The sequence below is a fragment of the Cryptomeria japonica genome, chromosome 10, assembly GCF_030272615.1.
Source record: "Cryptomeria japonica chromosome 10, Sugi_1.0, whole genome shotgun sequence".
Classification (NCBI taxonomy): Eukaryota; Viridiplantae; Streptophyta; class Pinopsida; order Cupressales; family Cupressaceae; genus Cryptomeria; species Cryptomeria japonica.
Genome location: NC_081414.1, coordinates 689249795 through 689265792, shown reverse-complemented (window position 1 = coordinate 689265792; position 15998 = coordinate 689249795). Strand labels below are relative to the sequence as shown.

At 38.0% G+C, this 15998-nt stretch overlaps 1 protein-coding gene across 6 annotated transcripts in view; it reads left to right on the top strand.

The window, feature by feature from the left end:
* LOC131076576 (uncharacterized) overlaps nt 1-15998 on the top strand; it is a 193734-nt gene that overhangs the window by 19928 nt on the left and 157808 nt on the right. For all 6 annotated transcript variants that reach the window (XM_058013813.2, XM_058013815.2, XM_058013816.2 and 3 more), the window contains one exon: nt 6047-6143. In XM_058013813.2, the coding sequence (XP_057869796.1) occupies nt 6047-6143 (97 nt within the window). The remainder of the gene's footprint in view (nt 1-6046; nt 6144-15998) is intronic.

Below are 15998 nucleotides of genomic sequence, written 5' to 3'. Positions count from 1 at the left end.
ATTTTTTTTTTTTTTTTGATTTTTAACAGTTTTACAAGCACACCAACACCCGTTAGGTTTAGAATAATGAAATCTAAACCAGCTGAAACGAACCCTACACCTTTTGATCACCGAGAGCCCAAGCTAGGAAGGTGAGAGCATATGAGGGCAGGGGATCGTTAGCTGCAAACTTCTGAAAATGCTTATTACAATATTGGGCAGCAAGCCAACCCCTTCCACTTTTCAGCGAGATGGAAATAAGAAACTTGGCGGTAAACCAGCCAAGGAAACAAGAACACAATCAAGCACAAATCACTGTACCGCGATATTTCAGCGGGAGGACTTATCACTAAACGAACTCAACTCGATCGCTTATGCAGCGGGAGGACAATTACAAACAGAAATCACTCAACCGCTTATGCAGCGGGAGGACAAATACAAACAAGGATCACTTGACCGCTTATGCAGTGGGAGGACAAATACAAACAAGGATCACTCGACCGCTTATGCAGCGGGAGGACTTGAACTGCAAACTGAATTACAACACTGAAGGTGGCCTAGCCAGCCTCTTCCACTTGTGCAGTGGGAAATTACAAAGTACTTCAGGCACAAAAGAGGTTAGTACTACTAACCAATGATTACAATGAGAATATAGGGCAGTACTTATGAACATAACACTGAAAACTCAAAGAAAAACAAGCTAGCACAAAATAAACAATTCTGATATGAAAATACCAGCACTCCAACAGAAGACCAGCAACATTGAAAAGCTCATAAACACCACGAAACAGCTCCGAATGACCCACAGACATAGGCGAATGAGAGAGGATACCAAGACGGCCAAGACAAGAGATATACCCAATGCTAAAAATCGACTTGCAACCAAAAATCAGATTGAACACCAAAACACATGCCAAAATAGGAGAATGATTGTCTTCCTGATACGCTTCCAATGAGCCAATACCCTGAATGATGGGTCGCACAGGCAGGAAGATATGATCAAATCTTCGCTTCAGCCACACCAAACCATCAACACTGAAAAACCACCCCACACACTGAAAATCGGAAAAATGCACACTGAAAACTTCACCAACATTCCTCCACTCAGCTAGGTACTATGTCTCAAGTACGAAACTGCTAAAACTAGGGAGCCACAACTCCGAAGCTCAAGTTCACTCACCATTCTGGCAGCATGATGATATGATTTCTTCAAGATGATCAAATGAGGAGCCCATCCCTTGTATTTATAGATTTCTCCATCTGAAATTCAAATGCAAATGGTACCCAAACTCATTTGAAATTCACTTCATTTCATTTTCATGTCCCTTTCAAACATGGCATCCACTTCCCCAGGTAAGCCTAGTCGCCTATTTCCCAAGGTCTACACTTGCAACATTAGAATATTAGATACATGAAATATATTCAATTTGGACACCCTTTTCTGACTTGGGAAATAAAACATAACTTAGGATAAATGATATTATATTTCCTTCCTAAGTCGTTCCTCCAAAAACAATCAGTGAAATAATTAAATATTAAACTTTAGAATAAAGTGATAATATTTAATTAATCAATCATAAATCGCCCACTGATCACTGCCAAATCAACCATATGAATTGGAGCGTAGAAAATACTAATTCTGGACTGGATTGGAATTTTGCTCAAGACTGCCCCAAATAGCTCTGCCTGAATTGATACTTACTAAAAATAGTAAGTCATGAAAACATCTTCGAAAGACATGCTCGTTGAACCTTGTGAGAGAGCTCGGAAAACCCGGAAAAACCCTAAAATCCAGTCACCCGACATCAACTTACTAAAAATAGTAAGTTCTGCAAACTCCCCTGAACTGATTGCATATCATACCACTGCGAGGCTTACAGAAAACCCAGAAGGAAACCTCTACTCTTTCTACCAAACTCCAACCAAAACATCCTTGAAAACTGCGAGGAATCCTCCTAGAAAATAGGAAACCCTAATTCCTCATTCCAGTCAGCCTACGGGTTTCCAGAATAGGCTAATGGACCACTGATTACCTCCTACTAAGAGGGGGACATTACATACAACCACTATTAGCATATTTGACTGACTATTTATAGCCATGTGTAAAAGGTGTGTAAGTGTAATTATTGCCTCATGTTGGAGCCTGTAGGAGTTACACTTGGACCCCTTGATCATAGTGGCCAATCTGGTCAATTGGGAGTTACATTTGGAGTTGGGTGCATGGGTTGAATATGTGTCATGCCCCCCAATCTGACATTAAATAAATGATAAATCAATCATATGAAATTGTCTTACAAATTGTAAGACTCAACAACTTCAAGAAATCGTAATCATACAAACAATCCGCACAACTGCAACAGGCTGTGGAGAATGGAAGATGTTATGTGAATAATGAATCATTTCCACTCTCCAAATGCCAGCGATTTCACACTTAGTGACGAGTGACTTGTTAAGCATAAGAAATATCTTTAAGAGGTAGTTTGGTTAACATAAGGAATATTATTAAAGAACAATTCATTAAGACTAATCAAAGTAATTAAAAGCCAGTAATTAACTATGGGAAAGTTAGTGGTTGAACAAGGAAGAGACACCTCTCCTGCAAACAGTGCAACCGTTGGAAAGATCATGACCATTCAGTATCAATTGAAGGATATAAAGGACCATTCCAGCATTCCAGAACATGCCATCAAAGGAAGACAGATCAGATTGAATATTAATAATTAAATATACAGCAGTTTGAACATACTCGTGGTTTTGGTATCAGTTCTTTATACATAGCATGATGAATATTGTTTATATCTAATATGTTGTTGTTTATGACTATTTAAAATATACATGTACAGAACACATGTCATAACATAGGATTCATTATATGTTCTGCTTGATTATTATAATCAGCCATGATAGGGGCAATGAGGGATAACAAGGAGGGGAAATGGCATTGGGGTCCTCTTCTAGGTACACCACCTCATGGTAGTAGACCGGGAAGTCCCATGAGGCCAAGGGGGTACAAGGGGTACTGCCTTTGGGCTTAGAAGGGATTGACTTCCGGGGCACCCTATCGTGAATACACCTCAAGCCTCTATCATGGTGGATCAATACACTAAGGAGCCCATTCATAGGAAGTGGGAGATGGATGGCATGATGAAGGGGAACGATTATAGGACACCTCACTAGGTACACCACCTCATGTGGATTGCACAGGCCACATGAGGCCAAGAGGGATGGTATATCCGCTCTTGGGCCTAGGGTAGAGGATCTCTAGGGCACCCTATCAAGTCACCTTACCCTAGCTTCCCTATGGTTGAGTTTCCCCCAAATAGATTAAAGATATCTTATGTAAATTTATATTTGAAGTATGTTTTTAATGATTCCTAATTAAGAACTATTTTATGGATTATTGGTATAAATGGTTTCTAACCTGTTTGCAGGGTCTCAATTAGGTGAATGATATCTCTAACCCTACTCTTGTTTCACTTGGAAATTGTGATTTAGGGCAAAATTAGGGTATTCACAAATAGGAGACATTACAATATGGACCACATGGACTCGATTTTGGCTCATGGTCTTGGTGAACCATTAATGGTTTTGAGGTCTATTTGGCTTATCTATTAAGGGCTTAAGATGGAGATTGAATGTTCAGTTTTATGTTGTCAGGATTCCACTGAGTTAAATGTGTAGATCTCCTGCAAAGCACAAAAACTGCTCTGGTATTTTAACTCTTGGTTGCCTTGGAGGATGGGTTTTTTGTGCTTATGAAGGTTTATCCAGGGTATATGTGATGTCACCTTGTGTTTTGATTCTATTCTGATTGTATTTCCAAGTATTGGTACCATATTGAAACTCTGCTGAACCTTACTTAGATTGGAATAACTTGTAATACTCTTCTCATAGGATTAAGTAAGATTTAGTTCATATTTCCTTTTACATTACTGAAACACATCTGAGTTTGCTAAGCAGCAAGTTGTAGACTCCAAAGAGCAAATATTTGGACTGCGTGATATGTTTTGAAGATAGGGACGCCATTTGAAAAGGTAGAAAGTAAAATCCTTATGTTTTCATTCATCGATCTTTGTTCGGACCAAAAGCCTTAAGGATGGGGAGGCATCATTTGAAATGGATGCTGAAAATCTTCTTAATCTAGTTGATGATTTAATGAGTTGAACTTCATAGCTCATGAGACTAAAGAATATCTTAGGACATGCTTTTAACTTAGTATGTTAAAATTGAAAGGTAGATGTGTAGAGCAGGGAAAAATTGTGCTTCTTGGGACCACACTAATTAAACTAAGGTCTAAATTAACAATTTTGCCTAGGGAGAAAACATTGCAACAGTTTTGAATGGGGATAAAGCAACACATTCTGGATAGGGTTACCAAGGCAGGTGTGGGTGGGTATGAGACAGTTTCCATAAGGGACTAATTAGAAAAACTGCATGTTTTTCTGTCTCTTCATATGGGAGGCTTTAGAATCCAATGTGTGACTCATTTACTCATCCTGAGGCATAAACATAGCCTATGTGGTTCAAGAAAAATCATTGGAGAAAATTGAAATGCATCAAAGAGCATTCAGTTGTTAAGGGAGTTCTTGGGCTAGAAGATGACTGCACAACTAAGAATAAATGAGGATACCAGTCATAGCATGCTGCATAAGAAAGTAATCTACAGAAATGCAAGCAAGAAGTGTATTGTAGAGATGCTAGCAAAATCAACAATGCATGTGAAGGTTCAAATTAAGCATTGGCTTCTTGGAAATTGGAAGCAATAGTGGATATGAGTAATTATAGATTCACTTGTGTGATTTTCCCACATTGAGTTTTCTGAGGTAAATAGTATAAATACTTGTTTTTATCTGGCCTAGATCTTAATAATTTCATGATTGTTTATACAATTTGATTCAATGTGCGTGACTAAGTAATGTTAAAACATGGTTATACGAAGGCTTCAAATTCGAGCAAACATCATTTCTGGAGCAATAATTAATCAGATACCATTTGGAATATTCATCTAAACATTGCAGCAATAACACTCTATAAGCATGTCAATGTGAGCTTCTGGATTAGATTGTGTGAGCTTTTTTGTATCAACGTTTCGGATCACACTCTGTGATCCATCATCAGGATGAAAGCACAGAGAGAGCACAAGGAGAAAATGGATCCTTCTGGATTAGATTGTGTGAGCTTTTTTGTATCAACGTTTCGGATCACACTCTGTGATCCATCATCGGGATGAAAGTATAGAGGATCCATTTTCTCCTTGTGCTCTCTCTATGCTTTCATCCCGATGATGGATTACAGAGTGTGATCCGAAACGTTGATACAAAAAAGCTCACACAATCTAATCCGGAAGCTCACATTGACATACATATGGATTGTGGAAATCTACAGATATTTACTCTATAAGCAGTCAATTGGCAAATCATTGTTTAAGATGCAATGCTTTTATACATTAGTATCAGAGCAGGCTTCTGTAACAGCTATCATTTATTATTTGAGTAGGTTTGGTTATTACTATATCCCCAATTTTTTATTAATTTGTGTATGGTCCAAAGTTTGCCCTAGATTGATAACATTTTGATTTTGGCTCCTTAATATGCACATTCTATCCTAAATTTGAAATATGTTGTGTTTTTTCACGTGTTGTTATTTTTATGGTCATGGCATATTTGCAAAAACTTGGAAGCTTTACTACTTACAATTACTTGGTATATTCTTTTGTCAATCTTTAATGCCTTATTTTTTATCCTTCCCTCCACATTCTGGTATTGTCTGACATTTTTATTTTATTTGCTATAATGATGAACTGTTCACCAAGGAATGCTATTATTTTGGATTCCAGATTCAAATTTTTTTAGATCTGGCTCTTCTTAGCATATAATCATTTTTGCAAATTTATCAAATTTTCTATAGGCTATAAATACTATGGCATTATAATTTTCTAATTTAACATTTGTATCAATAAATTTTAACCATTTTTGCTATGCTCTATTCCTGCTAGAATTCAGGGATTTGGTGGAAGGTCTTTGCTCATAGTTGTCTGGAGTTGTAATGTTTTTTTTTTTCATTGCAGAGAGTTTCTGGGGAAGACTGTGAAGATACAAAACATTCTTCAAAAGAATCTGATGACTCCGAATCATCACAGAAATCAGAAAATGTTTACAAGAAAGGTATATATGTGAACCTAATTTCTTGTCATTTTCATTACCAGATTATATTTTAAATAACTGGTGGAAATTTAAATTTTTCACGTTTCTGCAAATTTTGAACTACATCTACTGCACTGGGTAAAGGTTTTGTTCAGCCTATGATTTTGATTACTGCTAGAAATACCAATACACCAATGGAGCTTCATCCCAAATGCTACTAGAAATTTTGGTTGCTTCCATGAAGGCTTTACCCTGGGTGAAATAATTTTAGTGAATGTCATGCATCATGGTGTATGGGGGGAGAAGAGAATCCTCCCTAACTCAACATGGGGTCCTTTTCATTTTTCTTTTTGTGACATGATTATATTTTTTTCATGTTGCTTTTGTTTCCTTTCAGCATTTTATGAAACAGGCATAACAAATTTGGGCAATTTTTAATCAAGCTAGACTGCTAATGTTTACATAGGTTTAAATGTTGATTACAAGATAAATATTTCATGGAAGGTAGATGAAAATGAGAACTCCTGCATGTGAGCTTTGTCATGTGAAATTTCTTTCAATGCATTATAGTTATGAAAATCTTTCTCTCGATGTTGACAAAACTACAATTTTTTGGGATCTTGTTATATATGTGTGCATGCACAAATGCATAAATGCCACATGCACACATTAAAGAACTCAATAGTGGTGGGATCATCTATTCTTTTTACCATTTACATAAATGATGTGAACTACTGTTAGAAATACCATAGCTGAAAAAATTGGACTTGGCAAAAACTCGTCAAAAACTTGACAACTTAAAAAACTGCTTAAATTTCACTAGAAACGCATTTTTTTTTCCTTTAATTCAATGAGAAGATGCATCCAATGAGTCAATAAATGAGTAAATAAAAGAAACAAGCCGAGTCTAGTTATTTTTGATTGATTTAAATACATATTGGGTACAAAATGGCATCCTCATGTGGAATGTTGATGTCTGATAGTCTGAAACAAAATGAAAATAGCAACTTGTCTTTGTAAAACTAAAAGTAAACACTACATAAAAACATTTTACATCTTCCTCTTCCCAGCTCTAGTAAAAACTAGGGGAGAGGTTGCTCTAGTCCTAGGAGTCCGCTATGGCTATGCTGCCTTGCTTGGCATGACAGGCTGTGGCTCGATCTCCGTCCTAGATGTAGATGTTGCTGGCACTGGCAATGACTCCTCATCATTGTCAACTTCCTCATCCTCCTCAATGTCATCCAATGTGAATCCAAATCCACCCCCCTCCTCCATTGCTTGCCTCTCCGAATCATAGATCTCATCATCGGTAAACAATGGAGGCTGCTCTTGTGGTGTCCAATCATTGTAAGGATATATATCATCCGAATCAATTGGACCACTTGAGGCTGATGTTTCCTCTACCTTCTTTATGCGCAACAAAAGATTATATTGCACAAAGACAAGGTCATTGAGGCATTACTGAGCTAATTTATTCCTCATTTTCTTGTGGATGGCCTTGAACAAGCTACAATTGCGCTCACAGCTGGATGCATTACAAGGTTCGCATAAGACACAAAGGGCAAATCTTTGCAGATTTGGGGTATTTGTACTCCACTTTCTCAAAAAAAGACTCTACAAAATAGAATATTGAAGAGTTAGAAAGCAAAGTCAAAACATATTTTATCAAATTATCAATAGTTGTAAACTTGTAAATTTGAAATTTGTAGCTTGTAAGATGCATGTGAAAGACTCCAAAGTCCAAATATTATACCTGTTGGAATTTTTGTCATTGATGTCAAAGGTTTAATTGAGCTTGTCAAGTTGCCGATTATTCATTACTGTCTAATTGAGTTGTTTGCCTTCTTGGTTGTGCTGTCTACTTACTTGGTTGAGCTGCTTGAGCTTCTTACTTGCCTGCTTCCACTACTTGTTTGGTTGGTTGTGCTACTTGCCTACCTGGTTGAGCAGTTTGAGCTGCTTGGTTACCTACTTGAGGTGCTTGTATGCTTGTTGGAGCTGCTTGGCTGTTTGTTTGAGCAGGGTGAGTGTCTGCATCAGCATCTTGAGTGTCTACTTGTCAGCTATCAGTCGCTAAGTCAGTTTGAGTGCCACATCAAGCAATCAATTGGTGTATGATGTGTATTTCTGGCAATGATAGTTTTAATATGAAATAATATCTTGTATTCTTTAATTCTTTCCATTGCCGAGAAGTGGAGATATATTGCGTTAGAAGTGATTTTCATTGCTTACAATGATTTTTTATGTTTTGTGGTTATCTAGGAATATTTCCTAGTAACACGCCTTCAATTTGTGCCATTGCATCTCTTCTATATTTGGCTCTGTGCAAAGAGAAATTAATCTTGTAACGCACATAGGAGTGAGGATGTGTTGCGTGTATGTTATTGCTGGGCCAGCATAAGTAATACCATTGTTTAGAAGTTACTTTGTATTTGAAATGGAGTGGAGTGATGGTCATGCTTAATCAAGTTTTAGTGTTATGCCGATGCCATGTGTAAAGCAATAATATCGCACTACCCTCTGTGCTGTATCCTTCACACCATGTCCAGACCTTTGGCATCGTCATTACGTTTACATAGAACAAAGTTTTTTTTTGGGAACCTGAATAGGTTGTGTATGCTATTTCCTGCACTAGAGAAGCATGATTCTTTTTTTTTTAACTTCTGAAAAGAAATCTGAAGGTTGTGCCTTGCAAAATTTTTTTGTCACTCACCCTAGAAAGTTTTTAAGTTGCCAATAATAAAAATAGTATACAGAGCGTGGGTACTGTATGGGGTAGGAAGGAATCACAAAAAAAGAGTATGGAAGTGCCAAAAAGTATATATGGTGAGCTAATGGACATCGAAGAAAAAATAAAGAGTTCGTTGATATGAACATGGTGTGAGATATGGAGAGCAATCATTAGTAACGCTAAGATTTATCGTGCGCTGTTTAAGGTATGGGTATGATACATCGATTTTTAGTGTGGCTAAGGGCGTTGCCAAAAACCTTTTTTTGAAAAATTCTTCAATGCGAAAAGAGTGTGTGGAGGATTGACTGATATCACACAGGTGAATTACATAAAATTCAAAAATTACTGACATACACGGGGACAGTTGGAGGATATGAAAAATATGCCTATGTTGCAGAGTGGGTTAAAAAGAAATCCAAGCCAGGCTGTAAATGATTTGTTTTTCAAATACCAATGTCTTATTGATATGCCTGGGTGGAGTGTTCTGTTGCATCAAGAGGACTGGTTCAAATTGTTTCAGATTGGTCATTAAAGAAATTTTTTTCAGGTTGCAGTAGAGTGAGCAGTATCAATCAACTAGAATTAAGAGTGTTTTTTTGAAAGATTGAGATTGGTGCTTCTGGCATATGAAGTTCGTGCATGTTGTGTATGAAGTTGGTGCTTTGAAAGGGTTGGTGCCCTTTTTGAGTTGAAGCTCACTTTTTGTATCATTGGGTTGGTGCCCATTTGTTTGAGATTAATAAGAGATTTTTAATGCCGTAGTTTTTTACTCGAAAGGGTTTTCCACGAGAAATCTCGTTTTCTTGTCTTATTGGTCATTCTTTATGTTGCATTTGGTTTCATTCTAAAAATTGTTTAAAATACTGAAATACTGATTCACCCGCCTCCTCTCTCAGTATTTCCTGTGTGCTTCTCAATACCTGGTGTTTGCATGGTTCTTACTCTATTAGCTAGATCTTAAGAGAAGAGCTTACCCTTTTTTAACATATAATCATCCAATTCAGCCACAATGAGGTCTCTCACCTCAACATCGGGTGTCAGCCTCTGAATGCATGCATTGAGGCCCTCTATAACCTCTCCTCTAGGATTTGAGAAGGAATCTGAGTAGGAAAAACGAGGGTTGAGGAAGTATCCTGCTGCATGGATGGGTTGGTGGAGTTGATTGTTCCACCTCCTATCAATAATTTCCCATATGGGATCAAATTTGATGTGGTCCCTGTTGATGTGTTTTTTAGACACAATCTAACACAGAATAAAATACCCAAAAGTATCTTATCTTCTCTTGATCAAAGTCTCTCAAATGCAGAAGATTCGCATAAGGATCACTTGAGACAGCTCCAAGGTTCCTAATATTTCGGGTCACGATGTGTGGATAAGCTTTGTTGGTCGTTGTGATGGCTGTTACTCCAAGGGGCCTTATGTACTTCTTAAGGGATGGATGCTTGACTTAGAGGAATGTCTTACAAATGATATACAATGAAGCTCTTTCCTATTTACTACTTCTACTTCTAATGGTTTGATAAAAAAGTGCAAAAGCTGAGGGTTGAGAGAAACTAAGCTATGCCTAAGAATGCAAGAATGAAGGATGACTTAAGTGAAAGTCAACTAGTCTTAGTATTGCCTTACAAGAACAACTCCACCAAGGCTAATGCGATCTTCCAAGGGTATTAGATGATTTTCAAATCATTACCAAACATAGATACCATCAATCAAATGCTTATCAATGATTGAGTAACAATTGAACTAAAGCGTTTTCAAGAATTCTAGTTGACCACACAAGGCTAATTTGCAATCAACAAATTGCTAGTGGTATGGATTAGTAGTTTCACCATGAATCAACACAACATGCCATCATTCAATTTAAACACTTAAACTAATTCCAAAGATTGATTTGAGAAGATGAATAACCATGCGAGAAGCTTCAAGGATTGAATAGAAACATCGCAAATTCAATGTCTTTATTAATCCAATAGCAAAATAGCAATAATTCTTGAAGTCCTTCTCTTATCTCTCTTGTTCTCTATATTTCTATTATCTCTCGTATATCTAATAGATGCAAATGAAATGAGTGGGGTTTATATAACACTCCCAAATACAATGAATGGCCGAGATCGAATGAAGATCAAGGGCTAAGATTTTGCCACCTAAACCCTAATTAGGGTTTGATACAGTAAAAAACCGATCTAGATAAAGATCATCAAAATATCAACCAATGAGAAAATGACATCAATTGGCACGAATAACAAGGAAGTATCCTCCAATAAGAAAATGACATCAATTGGCACGAATAATGAGGAAGTATCCTCCAATAAGAAAATGAGTTGCCACGTAGGATCATATCAAGCTGTCATCTAGAATTTGGTTCCCTTTTTCCTTTTCCTTTTTGGCGTATTCAGTGAACCTGGTTGTCTTACATTTAATTCAGTTGTTGGAACTGCTGACAGGTTCTTCAATTGCTCTTCTAGGTGAATGCCTTCTTCAAGACTGTGATGATGGCAATATCCCATCCAGGCTCAAGATCTCTCGTCTTGCTAACTAGTACCATCAGTGTATGCACATCATCTAATTGCTTCTCCGTGATCAAGCCATCTGTTCCATGGAATATGACCTTTATTCTTTCTTCTAACTCGTTGGTGTCTATGTGCGTTGCAGGATCTATCTTCCTCTCAAGAACGATTTGTGCTACTTCTACAATCTTATCATGAATGAGGTGAATGGTTTCTTCAACTTGATTGCACCTGTTACTGATATCTTCAAAGATGATCTTCTTCATGCGAAGCAAACTTCTCCAATGTAGAAAGCTCAGTGCTGGTCCATCCTTCATTATCCTTTCTCTCACCAAAACTTCTCTAGATGTCTTCCTCATTTCTTGCAAGACAAGGATAGTGATATCTCTAGTGTAGACAAACGTATCAAAGGCTTCCATGAGAGCATGAGTTCTCCCAAGAACCTTTATAACTCTATCAAGTGTCTTCATCAAATCTCTTATGAACTTGCTAGCCATCGTGAAGGATTTATCTATCCATGCATCCATTAGCTGTGCCGAATTTCTCATCTTCTCCATATGATCCATTGATTCTGAAGGAAGCAATGGTGGTGGTGTAATTGATGGATCATGTTGCCTCAGCGGTTCTTTGAATTGTTGGAAGTAGTTTCTCCATGCATTTATTTCTCTCTCCAACTTCTTGTTCTTTTCTACTTCCATCCTAAGCATGTCATGAATTGTTTTCACTGAATCATTCATATCACCCAAGGCTTGCTCGGTAGTAAGTGGACCCAAATCAATAGTTTCCATGTCATACTCCTTCGCTGTGATCTTATCTTCAAATTTGTCAACCATTGGAGTAGCGATTTGCATCTTTCGAGAACCTGTATCATCTATTATTACCTTGGACATCTTTGTGGCTTTCTTCTTTTCGCTGATTCCTTGAGTGCGACTTAGGAGGCTATCCAAGTCACCTGCTAGTTCTTCATCAACTGATATCACTTCTCTGGCAAGCCACTCTTTAAGCCATGCAGGGATAGACGATCTTCCTTCTCCCACTTGTGTCTCTTCGGGCAACTGCTCATCTCTAGGAGGGGAAGTTGTCTCATCACCATCTTCTCCTTTATCTTAATCATTAACTTGAATATGAGGAGCGAGGTCTTCTTGATCTTGTAATAACTTTTCTTTACCTCTATCATTTTGAACTGTTGATTCCATCGATTCGTTCACCCCATGACTCAACTCCTTATCAAGTCTTTGGTTCTCATAGCCTTCGTTTTGATTCATCTTCTCTTCATGCCTGGAGGATGTGCTATAAGGATGACCGAAATTTGACTTATGTTTCTTTCTTGATTATTTTTTTTCTCCATGATCGTCCTTTCTCTTCGAACCTCTAGAATGAGTTGATTCAGAAGCGCTTCCACTTGCACTTTTATCTTCTTCATCAGCCTCTCTTGTTTCTAAGTTAAATTTTGTAGTCATGTTTTGTTCCTTCAATTTCTGATGCTGGACCTCTACGCATTGTCGTGTGTAGGCTAAGACTTGTTTCATTAATTCTTTCCAATTTGTGACTTCCATCTCAACCCAATTGATCTTTATCTCCTTGTCTTCTTTCTCATAGGTTGGTTGAAGACACTTGCCGCTATCTTGTGCTTGTTCGGCAACACTAAAGACTTTGCACTTCTGAATGAAGTCAAGAGGTAGTCTGGAGTGCATCTTTCTTTTCACTTCAAAATCATTTTGAGCATTCATCCAAAAGTCTTCTAACTGCCATATATGCTTATACTTCTTTCCGGCAACTCCCCTGACGTTATCATAAGGATCAAACTTATCTCTAGGAGTAAATGGTGTAAGTGAATATAGAGATAAATCTTCGACGTTTTCAGCTGCTTGAAGGGAGGGGCAAACTTCTATAGAATCTCCAAGTGAAATGGGAAAAGGAATGCTAGACCCATGTTTATGCCGTAGTGCCTTGGCATATGCCGCCAACTGTCTTACCACCTCAAGTAACACTACCCTATCTGTCAGATGGCGTGGCGACATGTAAGGAGAAGGGCATCCTTGAATCCTTATGTAGGTGGACTTTGGGAATTGAATGAACCATGCACCAAATTGTTTGATCAATGCTTGTGCTCCCGAAGACAACCGTTGATGAATCCCACCTTGTAGAATCCTTGTGATATGCATGGTGAAGGCATCATTGACTCTTCTATAATGTTGCCTAGTTGGATGGTGTAGCTATGTATATGACTCACAAGCTCTTATTTCTCTTGGTCCTCTTCCAACTACGCCTCTATACATCAATCCAGCATACTCATAATTCCTAGCAAGAGATTATATGACATAGAAGCTCATATAGAATGTCCTAGTGCAGACGAGTCTCCTCAATTGAACATCTAGGCTATTGCTAATAAGTCTTGCCCAATTGATTGTATCCTTGCCATGAGTGACTGTCTCTATGAAGAAGAACATACAATTCTCAAAGTAGAATGCTTGAGATGCACCTACAAATCGATTGAGTAGAGTGATGAAATCCCTTAACTTATCCTTGAAATCAATTCTATGTGGCTTGCTAGGTATCTTGCTCTTGCCAGGTCTACTCTTCAATAGCCAATACTTGTTGATAATTTCCAAACATGCTTCCGAATCATCTTCATAAACTGCCTTCGCTCCTTCTACACTTTTATAGGTCATGTCTCTCAGCTTAGGTAGGTGGAAGGCTTAATTGATAATAGCCTCTGAAAGGTAGGCAAACACTCTCCCATCTTTCACCACTATTGTCCTCGTGTGGGAATCATTGTGTTTGGCACACTTGACCATCAATTCATAGCATTGAACGGCGGAGGGAAGCCAACTGCCTTGACGATTCCACTATCCATCATCTTCTTTGCTGTCGCAGTGGGCTCGTGTATAACGAGCTTCGGAATTTCTTGAGATCAAACTTTCCAAGGTTGGTATCTCCTGTGTTGCCCCAATGAGAGGTGATCTTAGTCTCCAACACTTCGCTCTTTTGATCTTCCTTGATAAGTGCTTGACGTGTGCCGGCCCTACTTTTCTTTGGTGCTGCCATTCTTCACCTAAGAAAGTTGTCTAAGTTAGGGTTATGGTGAAGGGCATTCAAATTATTGATTCAAAGCCTAGAAATGATGATTAACGCCTTGAACATTAACTTAGACCTAAGCAAATCTGAAAATGAAAGATTGAACATCACTAATTACCTATTTTCAGTATGCTCATCTAAACTTTCTAATGAATTTGCAGCATGAAAGAGGTCTAATTTATCAAAATGATCAAGATTTAACCTAAATCACCTGCACCTAATACATTTTACACATACCTCTGATTTTTAACGATTTCTAACTTTGAATTGATGCCCCTAATCAAAGGATGTGACTGATAATGTTTATGAAGCTCGATGATGCTGAAGGTATATGAACAAATTTGCCCCCCTTATGATTAAATTCGCTGCACCTCTGAGCAAATTCGCTGTTCTTATGATGAAATTCACTCCTTTTGTGATTAAATTTGCTCCTTGCTGCTTGAATTCGCTGTCCTTGTTGATTGAAGTTTGCTGCTGATGCTGATCTGATTCGCTGCTCTGCTCTTGTAGAGAAGAAATTTTCTTTGAAATGATGATCTAATGAACATTTTGAATCCCCTTATATAAGTGCTTAAGAAAAAGACGTGTCTCTTAGGGGTGAAGGCCGACTTGTCTTTAAGCAAATAAAATTTAAATGGTCTCCTCAAGGTGGCCGACTTGTCACTTAAACATTTTCTTTTTGAATTCAATTTTATGCATTTTCAATGGGCAAAAGGAAATTCGTTCCAAGGTTTGGGCATAGGAAGTGGATTTCGCTCCAAGAGGGGAGCAATGGAAGAGAAATTCGCTCTTAACTAAGAGCAAAGGAAATTCGCTCCTAGACATAGGCAAAGGAAGTGAAAATCGCTTCAAATCATGAGCAATGGAAATCATATTAAATTTAGCTCACTTTCTAAGCATCTTATCTCCTATCACCCATTCATACCTTAATTTTTTATCCTCCTTGTGCAAAAGTCATCAAATCATCATTAAAAATGCTTAGGAAAGAATTTCGCTCTCATGAAAGAGCAAAGGAAGGAGATTTCACTCCTGAGAAGGAGCAATGGAAGCACATTTCGCTCCGAAAGGGGAGCAAAGGAAGTCATTGCAATTTAGACACTTAGCTCAGTTTTCATCCACTTACTCTCCATTCATCAACTCATATGCATCAAATTACCTTCATGTGAGGTCTTAGAAGCAAATTCCCTCTCATGAAAGAGTAAAGGAAGAGTGATTCGCTCTAGATGAGGAGCAATGGAAGTGTTTTTCGCTCCAAGACTTGGGCAATGGAAGTGACCTCAAATTAGCCCTTCCAGCTTGGTTTCATCAACTCATGTCTTAGGTTTTTAGTTTTCATGCCCAAAAGTCATCAAATTACCCTCAATGAATGCCTTGGAGATGACTTCGCTCCTATGAATGAGCAAAGGAAGAGCAATTCGCTCCTAAAGGGGAGCAATGGAAGTCAATTTCGCTCGTGGAGGGGAGCAAAGGAATTCACTCCAAATTTGCCATCTCCATTCTTTCCTTTGTCGAAATCATGATGCATTTACCTCTTTCAATGATGTTAAAGGCACTAGACTT